At 47.1% G+C, this 16,321-nt stretch overlaps 1 protein-coding gene across 2 annotated transcripts in view; it reads right to left on the bottom strand.

The window, feature by feature from the left end:
• Positions 1-12,257: 12,257 nt before the first annotated feature.
• LOC144889528 (tripartite motif-containing protein 14-like) overlaps positions 12,258-16,321 on the bottom strand; it is a 64,286-nt gene continuing 60,222 nt past the window's right edge. For both annotated transcript variants that reach the window (XM_078770136.1, XM_078770135.1), the window contains one exon: positions 12,258-12,909. In XM_078770136.1, the coding sequence (XP_078626262.1) occupies positions 12,377-12,909 (533 nt within the window). In that variant the 3' untranslated portion in view covers positions 12,258-12,376. The remainder of the gene's footprint in view (positions 12,910-16,321) is intronic.

Here is a 16,321-nt window from a genome sequence, read left to right as displayed (position 1 = left end):
TTGTGTTTGGTTTTACCGGATTTACCGCATTGTACTCCACTTGCTGCATCATCTGGAAATGCCGCAATTCGAGCAAGGAGTCGAATGTCAAAGCTCTGCACACTTGCCTTACACAGCTCATGGTGACATCAGTGCAATTTGTAACTTGTACTCTCATCTTGTGAATGAAAAATATACCAAAACATCCGGCGGACGGATTGTTCCTGGACCTTTTCGCCATTGTCACACCAGCAACTTCCATCCCTTGATATTTGGATTTCGGACTCAGGAAATCCGTGTGGTGTTCGTGAAATTATTTCAACCAATGTGGATTCAATACTCCACCATGATCAAATGTCCATCGTCATGGAATTATTTCTTTTTAAAAAGTGTGCTCTTTTGAAATGTCAAAATCTGTTGATGAGCTGAAAAATATAGATTTGAGGGATTATTAATTTTAGAGGACACACGTTGTTGTTCTCCTCCTCTTCCATTTGTTAGGGCGGTGAGGTCCGATGGAACCAAGCGTCTGCCCTGCCTAGACCACGATACTCCTCCACTCTCCTCTGTCCTCAGCCAACTATCTCCACTCTCCAACCACCTCCACGTTTCTGAAATCCCTCTTCACACTATCCTCCCATCTCAACCGTGGTCTACCTCTTTTCCTTCCACCTTGCTCTCTCAACCTATCCACTCTCTTTTCTATTCTGTCTTCCCCTATCCACGCCAAATGTGCAGCCCATGTCAGCCGGCATTTCACCAATCTCCCCATCAAGCTCATCTGCACACCAATTTTCTCCCTCAGTTCCTCCATTCTCCTTCTAGCCACCCTCTTCACTCCCGCAATCCTCCTGACCGAGTTTTGCTCGTAAACCTGCATCCTCTGTTGTTATCTCTGTCAATGCTGCTGTCTCCAGACCATACAGGTAGGCTGGCATGACACACGATATCAGAGCCATTCCTTTCAATCCCCTTGAAATCTTTGTGTCTGCCATTACACCTTCAACCCTCCTCCCCACATATCTGCACCCACATGAAGCCTCCTCCGCACCTCTGCACCCACATGAATCCTCCTCCGCACCTCTGCCTCTGAATCACCATCCCTTGTCACTCTTCTACCCAGACACTCAAACCTATGTATTTCCTTGTCTGCTATCCTTCCTCTCTAACCTGAAATTCATTTCTTTTCTCTGCTGTCCAACCCACATCTCCTCCATCTTCTCCATGCTCATTTTCAACAACCCGTTTCTCAAATGCCTCATTTCACTCCCCCAGTACTTCCTGCATCTCCCTCCTTCTCTCCGCAACAAAACAGCCAGATCGTCTGCATGCAACATCCATCCCATACTACCCCTCATGTTTACCTTCCTGCTTACCAGCTCTATCACCATGATAAACAGGAGTGGGCTGAGAGTGCTTCCCTACCTGACATATCAAGGTTAAAGGGTTGAAATCGCAATGATGCTGGAGTTGCTTGACATGATTTCGGCCAAGTCAGAATGTTTGCGATGTTTGATGTGTTTACATAATGTGTACCTATATTTATATTCTATATGTACGTTGTTGACGATATTTTCAGTGAGAGCGATAAACAGTAATCCCACTATTGGTCAATGGCTTTAACACCAACACAAATGTTTTATTTCGGAACCGAAGCATCGAAAAGCTACATATATCGGCTCGATGACAGAAGACGCCATTTGCATTTTTGCCGGACTTTCCCGAACCTGGTTCGGAACCGATTGACATGATATTTATAAGAGATTCTTCAAACTGTGTTTGAAGGGAAGAAGAGGTTAAAGTGCAACCTCCTCTTGGTGTATAACTGCAACAAGATATATAGACCCCCTTGTGCATTATGATTGTGTGAAAATTTATTTGACATGCCGAGAAAGAAAAGAAAACACGTGATTATTCATTAATTTAAGCTGCAATAAAAAAACAAGCTTTAGATTATCAAAATTTTTTTAAAAATTGGACAAAAATCTGTTGGTTTTTTTTGACTTTTTATTTAAGGCTAAAACTTTTCAAACTTTATTTGTACATCCGTGAGATTTCTTGAGGGATCAGAGAATGTCGAGCTGCTCTGGATAGGCAGCCATGTCATGGTATATAATGCGCAGTTTGAGTCTGTCCAGATAAATAACCAGCACGTATGTGAGTAGCTTCTGGAGACAGGGTTTTGGAAATGTTTGTGATTAATTGTTCGTGTACAAAGTGGAGGGAAGAGCTAGTCACCATTTGCATTGCTTTGTCCAGTGCCATGTCGGTGTTTTCAAGTGTCGCTGAGTGTTTCCTATCTCCAATAAATTCTTCATCGTTCGACATCGTTCATTGAAATAAGTTTGCTTTTTTTGTGTAAACCACGTTTTTTTGCTTTTTTGTTTTTTGTTTACTGAATCGAGGCTCGTGAAAGAGCTAACATTTATTTCACAAACAAATCAACCAGACAGACAAAATATATAAAAAGAGGGAGCGGAAGACAAGATGGGGAGAGAAGGGGAAGTACACAAACACAACATTTGAGAGCAGGGAGAAGTGTGGGAGGGAGAGGGCTTGGGGGGAGGAGGCGTGGGAAGGTGGGGGGAGGGGGGGGGGAAAGGTATAAAACACAAAGACACCAAGGACTTCCAGGACAGAAGTTGGTATTTCGAAAAAGTGGATTTGGGGTGAAATTAGCGGGGGTAGAAAAGATCAAGGTTTTGGATGGGGGAAGATAAGAGATGGTGGTGAACAGCTGTTTTAAAGACCTGGAAGGTGGAGTGGGATTGAAGAGAGTGAGGGAGTTTGTTCCAGAGGCGGGAGAAAAGAGGAATGAAGGAGCGAAGGTGAGCAGAAAGTCTTGATTTTGGCAGTTTAACCATAAGAGGGTTGTAGGCAGATCTTGTGTGACCTGTAGGAATATTTGGGGGACAGAGCCCAGAGAGAGCTGGGGGGGACAAGGCCAGAGAGGAGTCGGTAGAAGACGGAAAGACCACCAACCTGCCTGCAGTTAGTGAGTGAAAGGCCCTTGGAGTTAGCTTCATCGCGGGAGATTCCAATGATTCTGAACGCTTTGGTTTCAACAGCGTGAAGACGAGCTAGGTGTGAGGCAGGAGCACCAGACCAGAGGGGAGAGCAGAAATCCATAGAGCTGCAGATTAAAGCCTTGTATGTGGTGAGGAGCTCAGGTGTGCCAAGGAAGGACTTCGCACGATGGAGGATGCCCAGTTTTCTTTTTTCCCAGGAAAGATCATGGCAGATAGTGAGCCCCAAAAGCTTGAGTGACAGAACTTCTTGGAGAGGATTATTCAGAAAGTGGATGGGAGGGTTGTCCAGTCGGTCTTTTCGGAGAGACATCGTAAGAGTGTGAGATTTGTCAGGATTGAAAGACATGTTCCACTTGTTTGCCCAGTCTGTGATTTTGTCCAGGTCTGCAGAGAGTGAGGAGGCTGCAGACTGCCGATCTGAGGGATGAGGAATGGAGCGACAGAGAGTAGAGTCGTCAGCAAAGAGATAGAGATGATTTTCATCAGAGATGAAAGATCATTGATGATAGATCATTGATGAAGACCAGAAAAAGCACAGGGCCCAGAACACTGCCTTGGGGAACTCCAGCCTGAACAGGAAGAGATGAGAGAAACCCATTCAGGGCCACACATTGACTACGACTAGAGAGGAAGTCCGCCAGCCATGCGTGGAGATTTCCATGGATACCAAAGGAGGAGAGTTTGGCGAGCAGAGCGGGGTGCCAGACCGTATCGAAGGCACGTGAAATGTCAAGGGAGACAGCTCTAATTTCGTGTTTGGCGTTGAGGACCTCCATCCATTGTTGAGAAAGCAGAAGCAGCATGTCCAGAGTAGAGTGACCAGGTCTGAAACCAAATTGATGGTCAGAGATCAAGCCGTTGGAGTAGAGGAAAGATTTCATATCTGAAGCAATGATGGATTCCATGACTTTGCTGATAATTGGGAGAAGGCTGATTGGTCTGTAGTTGCTAGGATCTGTTTTTGCACCTTTTTTGTGTAAAGCGGTGATGTTGGCTGATTTCCAAGCAGATGGCAGATGACCTTGAGCAAAAGAGAGGGTGAAGAGAACAGAGAGAGGGAGAGAAAGAGTGGAAGAACATGACTTTAGGACCCGTGGGCTGATGCCTTCAGGACCAGTTGCAGAATCAGAGTCGAGGGTTGACAGAAACTTTTCCACCTTGTCAGGTGGAGAGGACACAGATTCCAGGAGCAGCTGGGTACGACTGGGTACGGTGGGTACAGAGCAGGATGGCTTTGGGAAACAAGATTTAGAGGCAAACACAGAGTTGAGGCATTCAGCTTTTTCACGTGTTGAGTCAGCCGTGTAGCCGTTTGAGGTGAGGGAGGGGATGGAGGGGGAATAAACACCAGAAACAGGTTTGACCAGACGCCACCAGGATTTGGAAGAGGGAGACAGATAAGAGATTTCGGTCTTGAGAACGGATCGATATTGTTTCCTGGCTCTCCTGAGGGTGGACACACACTTGTTTCGGGCTTTGTGAAAGGAAATGAGATTTCCTTCCGTTGGATTTGCTTTCCAGGAGACGAAAGCAAGTTGTTTCTGGACAACAGACTCACCACAAGATTCTGTGTACCATGGACGGGAGGAAGGGTATGACAACTGAAGACGAGATGGGATAAAACTGTGCATGAGAGAGAGCAATTTACTTTGGAAGAATTCCCAGGATGAGTTGATGTCAGAGGCGGTAGAGATGGGAGACAAGTCCAGATGATTGATGGCTGCTTGAAGACCGTGCCAGTTGGCCTGAGTGAAATGCTAGACTCGAGACGCTGAGTAGGCTCTCTGAGAATGGACAGAGAGATGTCCACTTTAACAACCACATGATCAGATGAGCCGATTGGAGCAGAAGAAGAGCAGCAGACATTTGCAGGGAAGTTAGTCATAATCAAGTCCAGAAGAGAAGATGCTCCATTGACTGAGATCCGGGTCGGGAAATTGACAGATTGTGTCAGTCCCAGTGAGTCGCAGAAGTCATTTGCTGAAGAGCCATGGCTGGTGAGAGAGGTACCCACACCCAGCCAACTGGCATGGTGACAATTGAAATCACCACATATGAGGAAGAGAGTTGGGATGGGTAGATAGAAGTTGGTCCATATTATCAGACAGCGAGATGTAGATGGAGTCATCATTGTTTTGGTGGACGGTACAACACACATATGAACAAAAGGTGGGAGCGAAGGGGAAGCCATAGCCAAAGGTATTCCTGGGGGTGAGGTGGAGAGAGGGCAGTGGAGGGCGAGTGAGGAAGAGAGTTTTTTATAAAGATAGCAACCCCACCTCCAGGACGAGGCTCAGGTCTATCATACCGGAGGAGGGAGTAACCTGGGAGAGATACCAAGGAATCAGAGACATCATGAAGGATGAAAGTTTCTGTTAAGCAGATCACATCTGGTTTGTCAGAAGCAACCTGGAAGGAGAGATCAGTCAAGTTTGAGCGAAGGCCCCAGATGTTTGAGGTCCATACCGTTAATGAAGAGGAAGGGGGAGCATCAGATACAGAACAGGGGGGTGGAGGCATCGGGTAAGATGTGGAAGAGGAGGAAGAGGTAGGGAGAGCTGTTGAAGGTGTGTCAGAGATTTCAGAGATTACAGAATAGCTTGGAGAAAGGGAAGAATGGGGCGGACAAAAGGTTTGATGGAGATTGGGTGAGGCACAGTGAGGTGTTATTTGAGGAGGGGGAAGAGCGAGGCAGAAGGTTGGGGGAGATGAAGGTGAAAGTTGGAAGGGGGAAGAAGCAGGGAGGACGCTTTGAGGAGGAGGGTTGAGAGGGGAGTCTAGGAGGGGAGGAGCGAGGGAGAGTCTCGGAGCGGAGGGGTGTGGGGGGAGTTTAGGAGGGAGGGGAGGGAAGGGGCAAGGGGGGAGATTTGAAAAAGATGGGTGATGGGGAAGATTTGGAGGGGAGGGGTGATGGGGAAGATTTGGAGGGGAGGGGTGATGGGGAAGTTTTGGAGGGGAGGGGTGATGGGGAAGTTTTGGAGGGAAGGGGTGATGGGGAAGTTTTGGAGGGAAGGGTTGATGGGGAAGATTTGGAGGGGAGGGGCAAGGGGGAAGATTTGAAAGGGATGGGTGATGGGGAAGATTTGGAGGGGAGGGGCAAGGGGGAAGAATTGAAAGAGATGGGTGATGAGGAAGATTTGGAGGGGAGGGGCAAGGGGGTAGATTTGGAGGGGAGGGGAGATGGGGAAGATTTGGAGGGGAGGGGCAAGGGGGAATATTTGAAAGGGATGGGTGATGGGGAAGATTTGGTGGGGAGGGGCAAGGGGGAATATTTGAAAGAGATGGGTGATGGGGAAGATTTGGAGGGGAGGGGTAAGGGGGTAGATTTGGAGGGGAGGGGTGATGGGGAAGTTTTGGAGGGGAGGGGGGATGGGGAAGTTTTGGAGGGAAGGGGGGATGGGGAAGATTTGGAGGGGAGGGGTGAGATTGGATTTTGAAAAGTGTACGATTCATGGGAAACGAACATTTTTTTGCAAAATGAGTTTGAGACCTTCGAGTCAAAAATACGTTTGAGGACGCTGAAGGAGGGGTGGAGTGCTGGAGAGTTTCGGGAATGTCGAAAAGAGGAACTGTAAGAGATGGTATTTTTTTTGGAATGAATAGATTTGGTGAGCAAGACGAAAGCATCCTTTTATAGGAGAAGAAAAATGTGTTATAATATATGACAGAATACAGATCTTCAGGGGAAAGATTAAACATTTCTAATCATGTGATCGCGAACAACGTGAACGAAGAACGAACGAACAAATAAGAACAACAAATAAACGAATAAGAACTGAGAAGGGAATTTTTTTTTTTTTTTTTTTTTTGAGTTGAGATATTAAACAAGGAAGTATGGGGTGAACGACTGGGACAAAACAGAGAACGAAAGTAATTGCAGCGCATTCGACGAACCGCTGAGAGAAAACAAAACCACAAGGTCGGAGACGGTAGACTAAGCCTACTAGTACTAGTACTAGGCCTCAGAATACGCAACACAAAATAACCGACGATTGTGTATACATGTATGAAAAATTAACACCGAAAATCTTCCTAAAGACGCTATAGGTACACACACCGAAAGATAGATACAGTCTCGACAAAAACACAATTGTGAAAAAATTACTTAGGTTCGAAAGCGTGAGCGCATGGAACAGCTTCGAAAAACGTGACCTCCAATCTTGCACATGCGCAAAAAGGTGCTGCTTCGTATGCAGTCTTTGGCTACTGGTTGCATCATTCCTCTAGTACTCATTTTTCTGACCTCAGAAGGATGACAGGCAGGCTGAATCAACCCACCTAGTGTTAATTCAACGGCACGACAGGGTCTCAAACTCAAGACCCTAGGTTCTTAAGCCAACCACTTTAACCATTGAGGTTGAGCCATTAGGCCATTTTTCACCAGACCTGTAAAAAAAACATTTACTACCAATGACAGGATGGGGAACAGGAAAGTGTTGATAGTAAGCAACTGCTGGTATTTGCAGTATTCGGCCATTGCACGTCGGGGTATAAGTCCCTCAAAGACAGTTTTTGTGCAACAAAGATGGGGATTAGTTGAAATTAGTTCTGGGCGATAATCGTAATGGGATTCTAATCGTGCTTTACATTTGTTTTCTTACAAAAATTCACCAAATGTCAGTCCGTCCGTTCGAAGGTACCGCAAAAACGGCTGAACCGATCGCAAGGACATTTTGGGTGGGTAATCCTGGAACCCCTGGAGTAAAATAGGATATATGGTTTTTCCAATTTTCCAATTTTCCAAACACGATGGAATAATATTTACCGATATAAACAGTGATGTGGCTTTTGTTGAAATTCTACGTACCCAGTAGAGAGTAGATCGACTCCTGATGAACTCTTCCTACATAAACGTGCGGCTCCGAAGAAACACGGCAGCGTGTGCAAGGCGACTGAGAAACAGGTGTAGCGGCCGCTTCCGTGTTACAGATTCGGCGCGCACTCTTCACACATAAAGGGGCACCGAAGAAAGACGTGGAGCAGCCACTTCCGTTTTACAGAATTCAAGTTTTTTTCAAAATGGGCGCCGTGTACTGTTTAGATTTTGATGATTTGCGTGTGATATGATTCAACGGATGTTTATATGAATCGTTTAAAATAAAAAAGCCTTCAATTTCTGATATTTTGCCTTTTCATTTGGGCCTCACAATTGAAGCCCCGCCCATAGGGCGGGTACCGTTGCGAGTAACGATAATGGAAATTACTGATGCTGCACATGCGTGGTAGGTAAATCGAACCTTGAACCTGGATATTGACGGTGTATTGACTGCTTTTAGTGTGTTTAATTTCTCTCAAAAGATATACCAGTATGACAAGCAGCACTATAAAATAAAGCAGGTGATATAATATGGAATGTATATTCTCCAATATGTAATTTAAATGGTATATCATTCAGCAATAAACGTCAAAAACAATCAACTACTCAAGGCGCCAAAAGAGCTTCCGGTGGTGTTGAATTTGGTGATCTGTTTGACTCCGCTTTGTCTGTGCGCGAAGTTGAGCACTCAAGGCAACATCATGTCAAAGATCAAGAAACAGAGCGTCCTCGGTGTGCAGAGTTTTGGCGCTGAGGACAAGGACAAGCAAATTATCTCGTTCTTCACTCCTCTCACCGTTTTCGTTGGACCGAATGGAGGGGGAAAGATGGTGTCGGGTGGTTTATTTGTTTATTTATTTTCCCCATTTTGGTCACAACATCGAATGACTTGGCATTTAGTATTCGCGAAGTTCCACATAAAATGCATTCTTTTAAATGTTCTCCACAAATGTCCCAATTAGCAAGCAGATTGCTTGGAGCATTCCAAAAGCAAGCAGCTAGCTCAGTGTGTTCCAAAAGCAAGCAGCTAGCTCAGTGTGTTCCACAAGCAAGCAGCTAGTGTGGTGTGTTCCACAAGCAAGCAGCCAGCATAGTGTGTTCCATAAGGAAGCAGCCAGCATCGTGTGTTCCATAAGCAAGCAGCTAGCTCAGTGTGTTCTAAAAGCAAGCAGGTTTGCTTGTTGTGTAACATAAGGAAGCAGCTAGCTTGGTGTGTTCCATAAGGAAGCAGCTAGATTGGTGTGTTCCATAAGCAAGCAGCTAGCTCAGTGTGTTCTAAAAGCAAGCAGGTTTGCGTGTTGTGTAACATAAGGAAGCAGCTAGCTTGGTGTGTTCCATAAGGAAGCAGCTAGCTTGGTGTGTTCCATAAGCAAGCAGCTAGCATAGTGTGTTCCATAAGCAAGCAGCCAGCATCGTGTGTTCCATAAGCAAGCAGCTAGCTCAGTGTGTTCCATAAGGAAGCAGCTAGCTTGGTGTGTTCCATAAGCAAGCAGCTAGCTCAGTGTGTTCTAAAAGCAAGCAGGTTTGCTTGTTGTGTAACATAAGGAAGCAGCTAGCTTGGTGTGTTCCATAAGGAAGCAGCTAGCTTGGTGTGTTCCATAAGCAAGCAGCTAGCTTGGTGTGTTCCATAAGGAAGCAGCTAGCTTGGTGTGTTCCATAAGGAAGCAGCTAGCTTGGTGTGTTCCATAAGGAAGCAGCTCGCTTGGTGTGTTCCATAAGGAAGCAGCTAGCTTGGTGTGTTCCATAAGGAAGCAGCTAGCTTGGTGTGTTCCATAAGCAAGCAGCTAGCTTGGTGTGTTCCACAAGCAAGCAGCTAGTGTGGTGTGTTCCATAAGCAAGCAGCTAGGTTGGTGTGTTCCATAAGGAAGCAGCTAGCTTGGTGTGTTCCATAAGGAAGCAGCTAGCTTGGTGTGTTCCATAAGGAAGCAGCTAGCTTGGTGTGTTCCATAAGGAAGCAGCTAGCTTGGTGTGTTCCATAAGGAAGCAGCTAGCTTGGTGTGTTCCATAAGGAAGCAGCTGGCTTGGTGTGTTCCATAAGGAAGCAGCTAGCTTGGTGTGTTCCATAAGGAAGCAGCTAGCTTGGTGTGTTCCATAAGGAAGCAGCTAGCTTGGTGTGTTCCATAAGGAAGCAGCTAGCTTGGTGTGTTCCATAAGGAAGCAGCTAGCTTGGTGTGTTCCACAAGCAAGCAGCTAGTGTGGTGTGTTCCATAAGGAAGCAGCTAGCTTGGTGTGTTCCATAAGGAAGCAGCTAGCTTGGTGTGTTCCATAAGGAAGCAGCTAGCTTGGTGTGTTCCATAAGGAAGCAGCTAGCTTGGTGTGTTCCATAAGGAAGCAGCTAGCTTGGTGTGTTCCATAAGGAAGCAGCTAGCTTGGTGTGTTCCATAAGGAAGCAGCTGGCTTGGTGTGTTCCATAAGGAAGCAGCTAGCTTGGTGTGTTCCATAAGGAAGCAGCTAGCTTGGTGTGTTCCATAAGGAAGCAGCTAGCTTGGTGTGTTCCATAAGGAAGCAGCTAGCTTGGTGTGTTCCATAAGGAAGCAGCTAGCTTGGTGTGTTCCATAAGGAAGCAGCTGGCTTGGTGTGTTCCATAAGGAAGCAGCTAGCTTGGTGTGTTCCATAAGGAAGCAGCTAGCTTGGTGTGTTCCATAAGCAAGCAGCTAGCTTGGTGTGTTCCATAAGGAAGCAGCTAGCTTGGTGTGTTCCATAAGGAAGCAGCTAGCTTGGTGTGTTCCATAAGGAAGCAGCTAGCTTGGTGTGTTCCATAAGGAAGTAGCTAGCTTGGTGTATTTCAGAGGCAAGCAGCTCGTGTGGTGTGTTGTCACTTGGTGGTGAGAGAGTGTGAGAGAGAGACGGACACAGTGTGAGAGAGGGAGGGAGAGAGTGTGAGAGAGAGGGAGAGAGTGTGAGAGAGAGAGGAAGAGAGTGTGAGAGAGAGGGGGAGAGTGTGAGAGAGAGAGGGGGTGAGTGTGAGAGAGAGAGGGAGAGAGTGTGAGAGAGAGAGAGAGGGACAGAGTGTGACAGAGAGAGAGGGGATAGTGTGAGAGAGAGGGGGAGAGTGTGAGAGAGATAGGGACAGAATGTGAGAGAGAGAGGGAGAGAGTGTGAGAGAGAGAGGGAGAGAGTGTGAGAGAGAGAGGAAGAGAGTGTGAGAGAGAGGAGGAGAGTGTGAGAGAGAGAGGGGGTGAGTGTGAGAGAGAGGGAGAGAGTGTGAGAGAGAGAGAGAGAGAGGGACAGAGTGTGACAGAGAGAGAGGGGGAGAGTGTGAGAGAGAGAGGGGGAGAGTGTGAGAGAGAGAGGGGGGGAGTGTGAGAGAGAGAGGGAGAGAGTGTGAGAGAGAGAGAGGGGGAGAGTGTGAGAGAGAGAGGGAGAGAGTGTGAGAGAGAGAGGGGGAGAGTGTGAGAGAGAGAGGGGGAGAGTGTGAGAGAGAGAGGGAGAGAGTGTGAGAGAGAGAAAGGGAGAGAGTGTGAGAGAGAGAGAGGGGGAGAGTGTGAGAGAGAGAGGGAGAGAGTGTGAGACAGAGAGAGGGGGGGGAGAGAGTGAGAGAGAGAGGGAGAGAGTGTGAGAGAGAGAGAGAGAGGGGGAGAGTGTGAGAGAGAGAGAGGGAGAGAGTGTGAGAGAGAGAGAGAGGGGGGGAGAGTGTGAGAGAGAGAGAGGGGGAGAGTGTGAGAGAGAGAGGGAGAGAGTGTGAGAGAGAGAGGGGGAGAGTGTTGGAGAGAGAGGGTGAGAGTGTGAGAGAGAGGGGGAGAGTGTGAGAGAGAGAGGGGGAGAGTGAGAGAGAGAGGGTGAGAGTGTGAGAGAGAGAAGGGGAGAGTGAGAGAGAGAGGGGGAGAGTGTGAGAGCAAGGGAAGGAGAGACAAAGAGTGAGAGAGGGTGAGAGTGTGAGAGAGAGAGGGTGAGAGTGTGAGAGAGAGGGGGAGAGTGTGAGAGAGAGAGGGTGAGAGTGTGAGAGAGAGGGTGAGAGTGTGAGAGAGAGGGTGAGAGTGTGAGAGAGAGAGGGGGAGAGTGAGAGAGAGAGAGAGGGAGAGTGTGAGATTGTGCAGAGGGAAAGGGCCGGTCCATGGGGACCGATCAGCACTTGATGAATTCGGGCAGCAGGAAGAAAGGGGAAGATTTGACCCACGACTTCCGTTGGGGGGTACAACCATCACGTGTCGGTAGAAGTTGTGGTATATGGTGGTGTCGTGTGTATAACTATATAAATAATTAATAGTTGTGTGTTGTTGGTGGAGACGGTAGTCTGACAGGATGAGGATGGAGTCTGATGTGATTCTTTGGGGTTTTTCACTCCAACAATTCAGAAAACCAGGTCCCATGACTTTTTCTCTCATCCCAAACTCATGAGACATACGTCATGCCCAGATATTGTTGTGAATATGTGAGGAATGTGAAGGAAATAAATGCATTTTCATCAAACACTAAATTAGAAAAACAATAAATGTATTTAATTTTGTAAACTTTATTAACAAATCAACAATCAGATTGTAAATACATTGTTATAATCACAAAGTAAATAATCAGAAGGGAATGAACGAACACAATGGAATGAACAAAATCATTAAAACGAGCAAAACCGCACGGAGTGACCATCATCATCATCATAAACCCCAATCGCGGGTTTAACGGGGACCAGGAAGTTCCCCCTGAACACGTGCAGAACCCGCGAGTCCCCGAAACACGTGAACTCTCCCTCCTCACAATCCAACAAGAACCCAAATAGTTCAGGATCCCCCGGCACGGACAGGAGGGTTCCTTGATCGTTGTGCCAGGTTGAGTATTTGTTTTCATATTTCAGTAAACACCAAGACTCGGGATTCCCTCCCAATCCGCACTCTATCCCTCCCCCTTTCCTCCCCATGGAGTTTAAACAGATTCCGATTCCCCACCGACTACTCGACCTCACATCGACCTCCCAGTAATGACGACCCGAGGAGAAACAATCAGAGGAAAGAACTTGTACATAATAATCAAACCGATCAGGATGTTCCGGGTGATGATTGTCGGTCCTGGTTCGAGTCGCCGTCCTGAGATCCCGGGAGATCTTGATCAGTGGATGTGCAGAGTTTGGGTCCAGACTCGGGGTCCGTCCATCTGTGGACACGACGCGGGGTCACAGACTTTGTTAGACAAACGGACAGAAACACAAACACATTAATCTCTTTTATAACATTTGAAATATGAAATACATTATTAATTTCACCTTCTTTACGAAACACAATTCACCTTTCTTTACCTGGTTAGGAATCCCCGACCATCCTCTTGTTCCCATATAACAAAACCCTCCCCCGACCATCCTCTTGTTCCCATATAACAAAACCCTCCCCCGACCATCCTCTTGTTCCCATATAACAAAACCCTCCCCCGACCATCCTCTTGTTCCCATATAACAAAACCCTCCCCCGACCATCCTCTTGTTCCCATATAACAAAACCCTCCCCCGACCATCCTCTTGTTCCCATATAACAAAACCCTCCCCCGACAATCCGGCTATTTAATTTTCGCCTTCGTGCGATTTTCTTTTAAAATAAAAATAATTACGTTTCATGGAAATTGTAACATCTTGTAAATGGGTTATGCGGTAACATAAACCAGGTGTTACCTTAACGGTTAAGGTGGCGGGTTTAACATCTTAACGTCCTGAGATTGAGCACCTGTCGTACCGTTAAAATAACACCTGGGCCCGGTTGCTGGAAGGATATCACATATTTATCCACTGGAGAGCTTCGAGCAACCGGGCCCAGGTGGGCTGACTCAACCTGTCATCCTTCCGTGGTGGACCAGGTGAGTACCAGCTTACTGGGAGTAATAAACCATTTGAGTATCCTGCGTCGGAGTGGCGACCTGGCCAGTACTGCACTCCTTAGCCAATGAAATGGCGTGAAAGGAATTTTATTGTTACCTCCAACCAACGAAGGTGGACCGAGGTTATGTTTTCTCCCCTGTCTGTTTGTGTGCAGGATATCTCAGAAAGGTATGGACGGATTCGGACGAAATTCGGTGTACCGGTGGGGGAGGTGACAAGAAATAAATGATTCGATTTTGGTGAAGATCCGGATCCGGATACGAGAATTATTTTCGGGATTCTTCTTCATTGATTGGTCGTGGTTCAGATGCAGCTTGTGGCTGTTTGGCTGCATCATTTTCTGGGGACAGGACGTGCACTGATGCAATGCCCCCATTACCAGTCGGCAGGTACTCATTTTGCCCACCTTAAAAGGATGACAGGCTGTGTCAGCCCACCTGGTGTTCAACATCATGGCAGGGGCTCAAACTCAGGACCCGAATATTTAAAGCCAGCCACCTGAACCGTGAAGCCAACACCAACCTCACCATTGAATGATCGGGCGAACAATGATATACAGCACGATGTCTCAAAAAGTTATGGACAGATTCGGACGAAACTTGGTGAATAAGTTGGGTGTGTGACAAGGAAGAGGTGATTCGGTTTTGGTGAAGGTTCGAATCCGGATCTGATCAGTGGGATAAAAATGGAATGAATCACCCTGGTATGCACCCTACCAGGTGTATGCACTCTACCAGGTGTATGCACTCTACCAGGTGTATGCATTCTGCCAGGGGTATGCATTCTGCCAGGGGTATGCACTCTACCAGGGGTATGCACTCTACCGGGGGTATGCAATCTACCAGGGGTATGCACTCTACCAGGGGTATGCACTCTACCAGGGGTATGCACTCTACCAGGGGTATGCATTCTGCCAGGGGTATGCATTCTGCCAGGGGTATGCACTCTACCAGGGGTATGCATTCTGCCAGGGGTATGCACTCTACCAGGGGTATGCATTCTGCCAGGGGTATGCATTCTGCCAGGGGTATGCAATCTAGCAGGGGTATCCCCTCTACCAGGGGTATGCACTCTACCAGGGGTATGCACTCTACCAGATGTGTGCACCCTACCAGGTGTGTGCACCCTACCGGGGGTATGCACCCTACCAGGTGTATGCACTCTACCAGGTGTATGCACTCTACCAGGTGTATGCATTCTGCCAGGGGTATGCATTCTGCCAGGGGTATGCACTCTACCAGGGGTATGCACTCTACCAGATGTGTGCACCCTACCAGGTGTGTGCACCCTACCGGGGGTATGCACCCTACCAGGGGTATGCACCCTCCCAGGGGTATGCACCCTACCAGATGTATGCACTCTACCAGGGGTATGCTGGAGATATGGCCTTTACCAGGATTATACATTCTGCCTAAGGTAGACACTCTACCAGGGGTATGCACCCTACCAGAGGTATGCACCCTACCAGAGGTATGCACCCTACCAGAGGTATGCACTCTGCCTCCACCAGGGGTATTCCCACTACCGAGTGCCCTTGTAGTTATTAGTTAACAGTGGCACTGCGTCTGCGGCACAGCCACACTTCCAGAAAATGATGCAACCAGCAGCCGGGTGGCTGCACACGAACCACTCACGTCTTGTTGTTCATCATAGGCCTAATCTTCTTCAGACGGCATATTTCTGAGCTGCCTCTATCAATGGCAATGATTCGTTCGGCGACCATCCGACTGAGTTTTACTTCCTGTGACATCCTTTGGTATTATAATTCTAATAGTTTGAAAGGAATCCACGAAAACTACGTAAAACGACATTCCTTTACAAAAGAATAGGACCGGGGTAGGCGTGGCTATGGCGGTCGTTCAGCTTGCTGGAGGCGGGGCCACTGGACACATTTGCCTCAGTGTCGGCGTTGTGCGTGATAATGTGGAATCAAATGATATCAGCAGAAATATCCTGCCTCGGAAATGCCTTGTTTTTCAGTGTTACATTCATGAAAATAAAATAATAGCTACACACTCACACCGGCACCCCACACGGGACACGTGATCACGAACCTTCCAGTCACGGGTCAAGGCAAAGCGAACCACGTGATCAATAACCATCTCGAGTCACGGTTTCTCGGCGGCAGATTCGCTACGTCGGCGCATCACTGATGCTGTTGTGCAGAACAGGCTGAACAAGGGATCAACTCGAACTCTGAATTGATTAAATATTTGAATTGACATTTAGTGTTCCTTTCATCTTTGTTTTGGCATACTGCATTGACTGGACTGGTCAATGGTCAACTAATCGATATTTAAATATAAAGATCCTAGTTTCCCTACTCGATCAAACCTGAACCTTGCTGTGCAGTGCTCAGATAAAAAAGCGTGTCACGTGTGCAGTGTGTTTGACTAACGTCTTTCTGATGATTTATAGTGACTATTTTTGTCTGGACAGAATCTACTCAAGTATTACTGAGGTCTTCTGATTTCTCAGAACCAGGATTTGGATACTACAGATAAATACTTATATCTTGTCCTGATAAAGTTCTTCAATGAGTTTAACTTTACAAAACTATTATCAGTGTGTGCTGGCACTTTCGACTCTACGTACTAACGTCGGGATGACGCGGATAAAAAAAAATGTTGGCCCCACCCACAGATACAAAACGAAAGTTGGAGTATGTTTTCGTACTCTCATCGTAGTTTGTTGAGGATA

Source organism: Myxine glutinosa, chromosome 1 (genome assembly GCF_964187855.1).
Source record: "Myxine glutinosa chromosome 1, kmMyxGlut1.1, whole genome shotgun sequence".
Lineage (NCBI taxonomy): Eukaryota > Metazoa > Chordata > Myxini > Myxiniformes > Myxinidae > Myxine > Myxine glutinosa.
The sequence above is the reverse complement of the archived record's forward strand: the minus strand, read 5'-3'. Positions and strand labels throughout refer to the sequence as shown.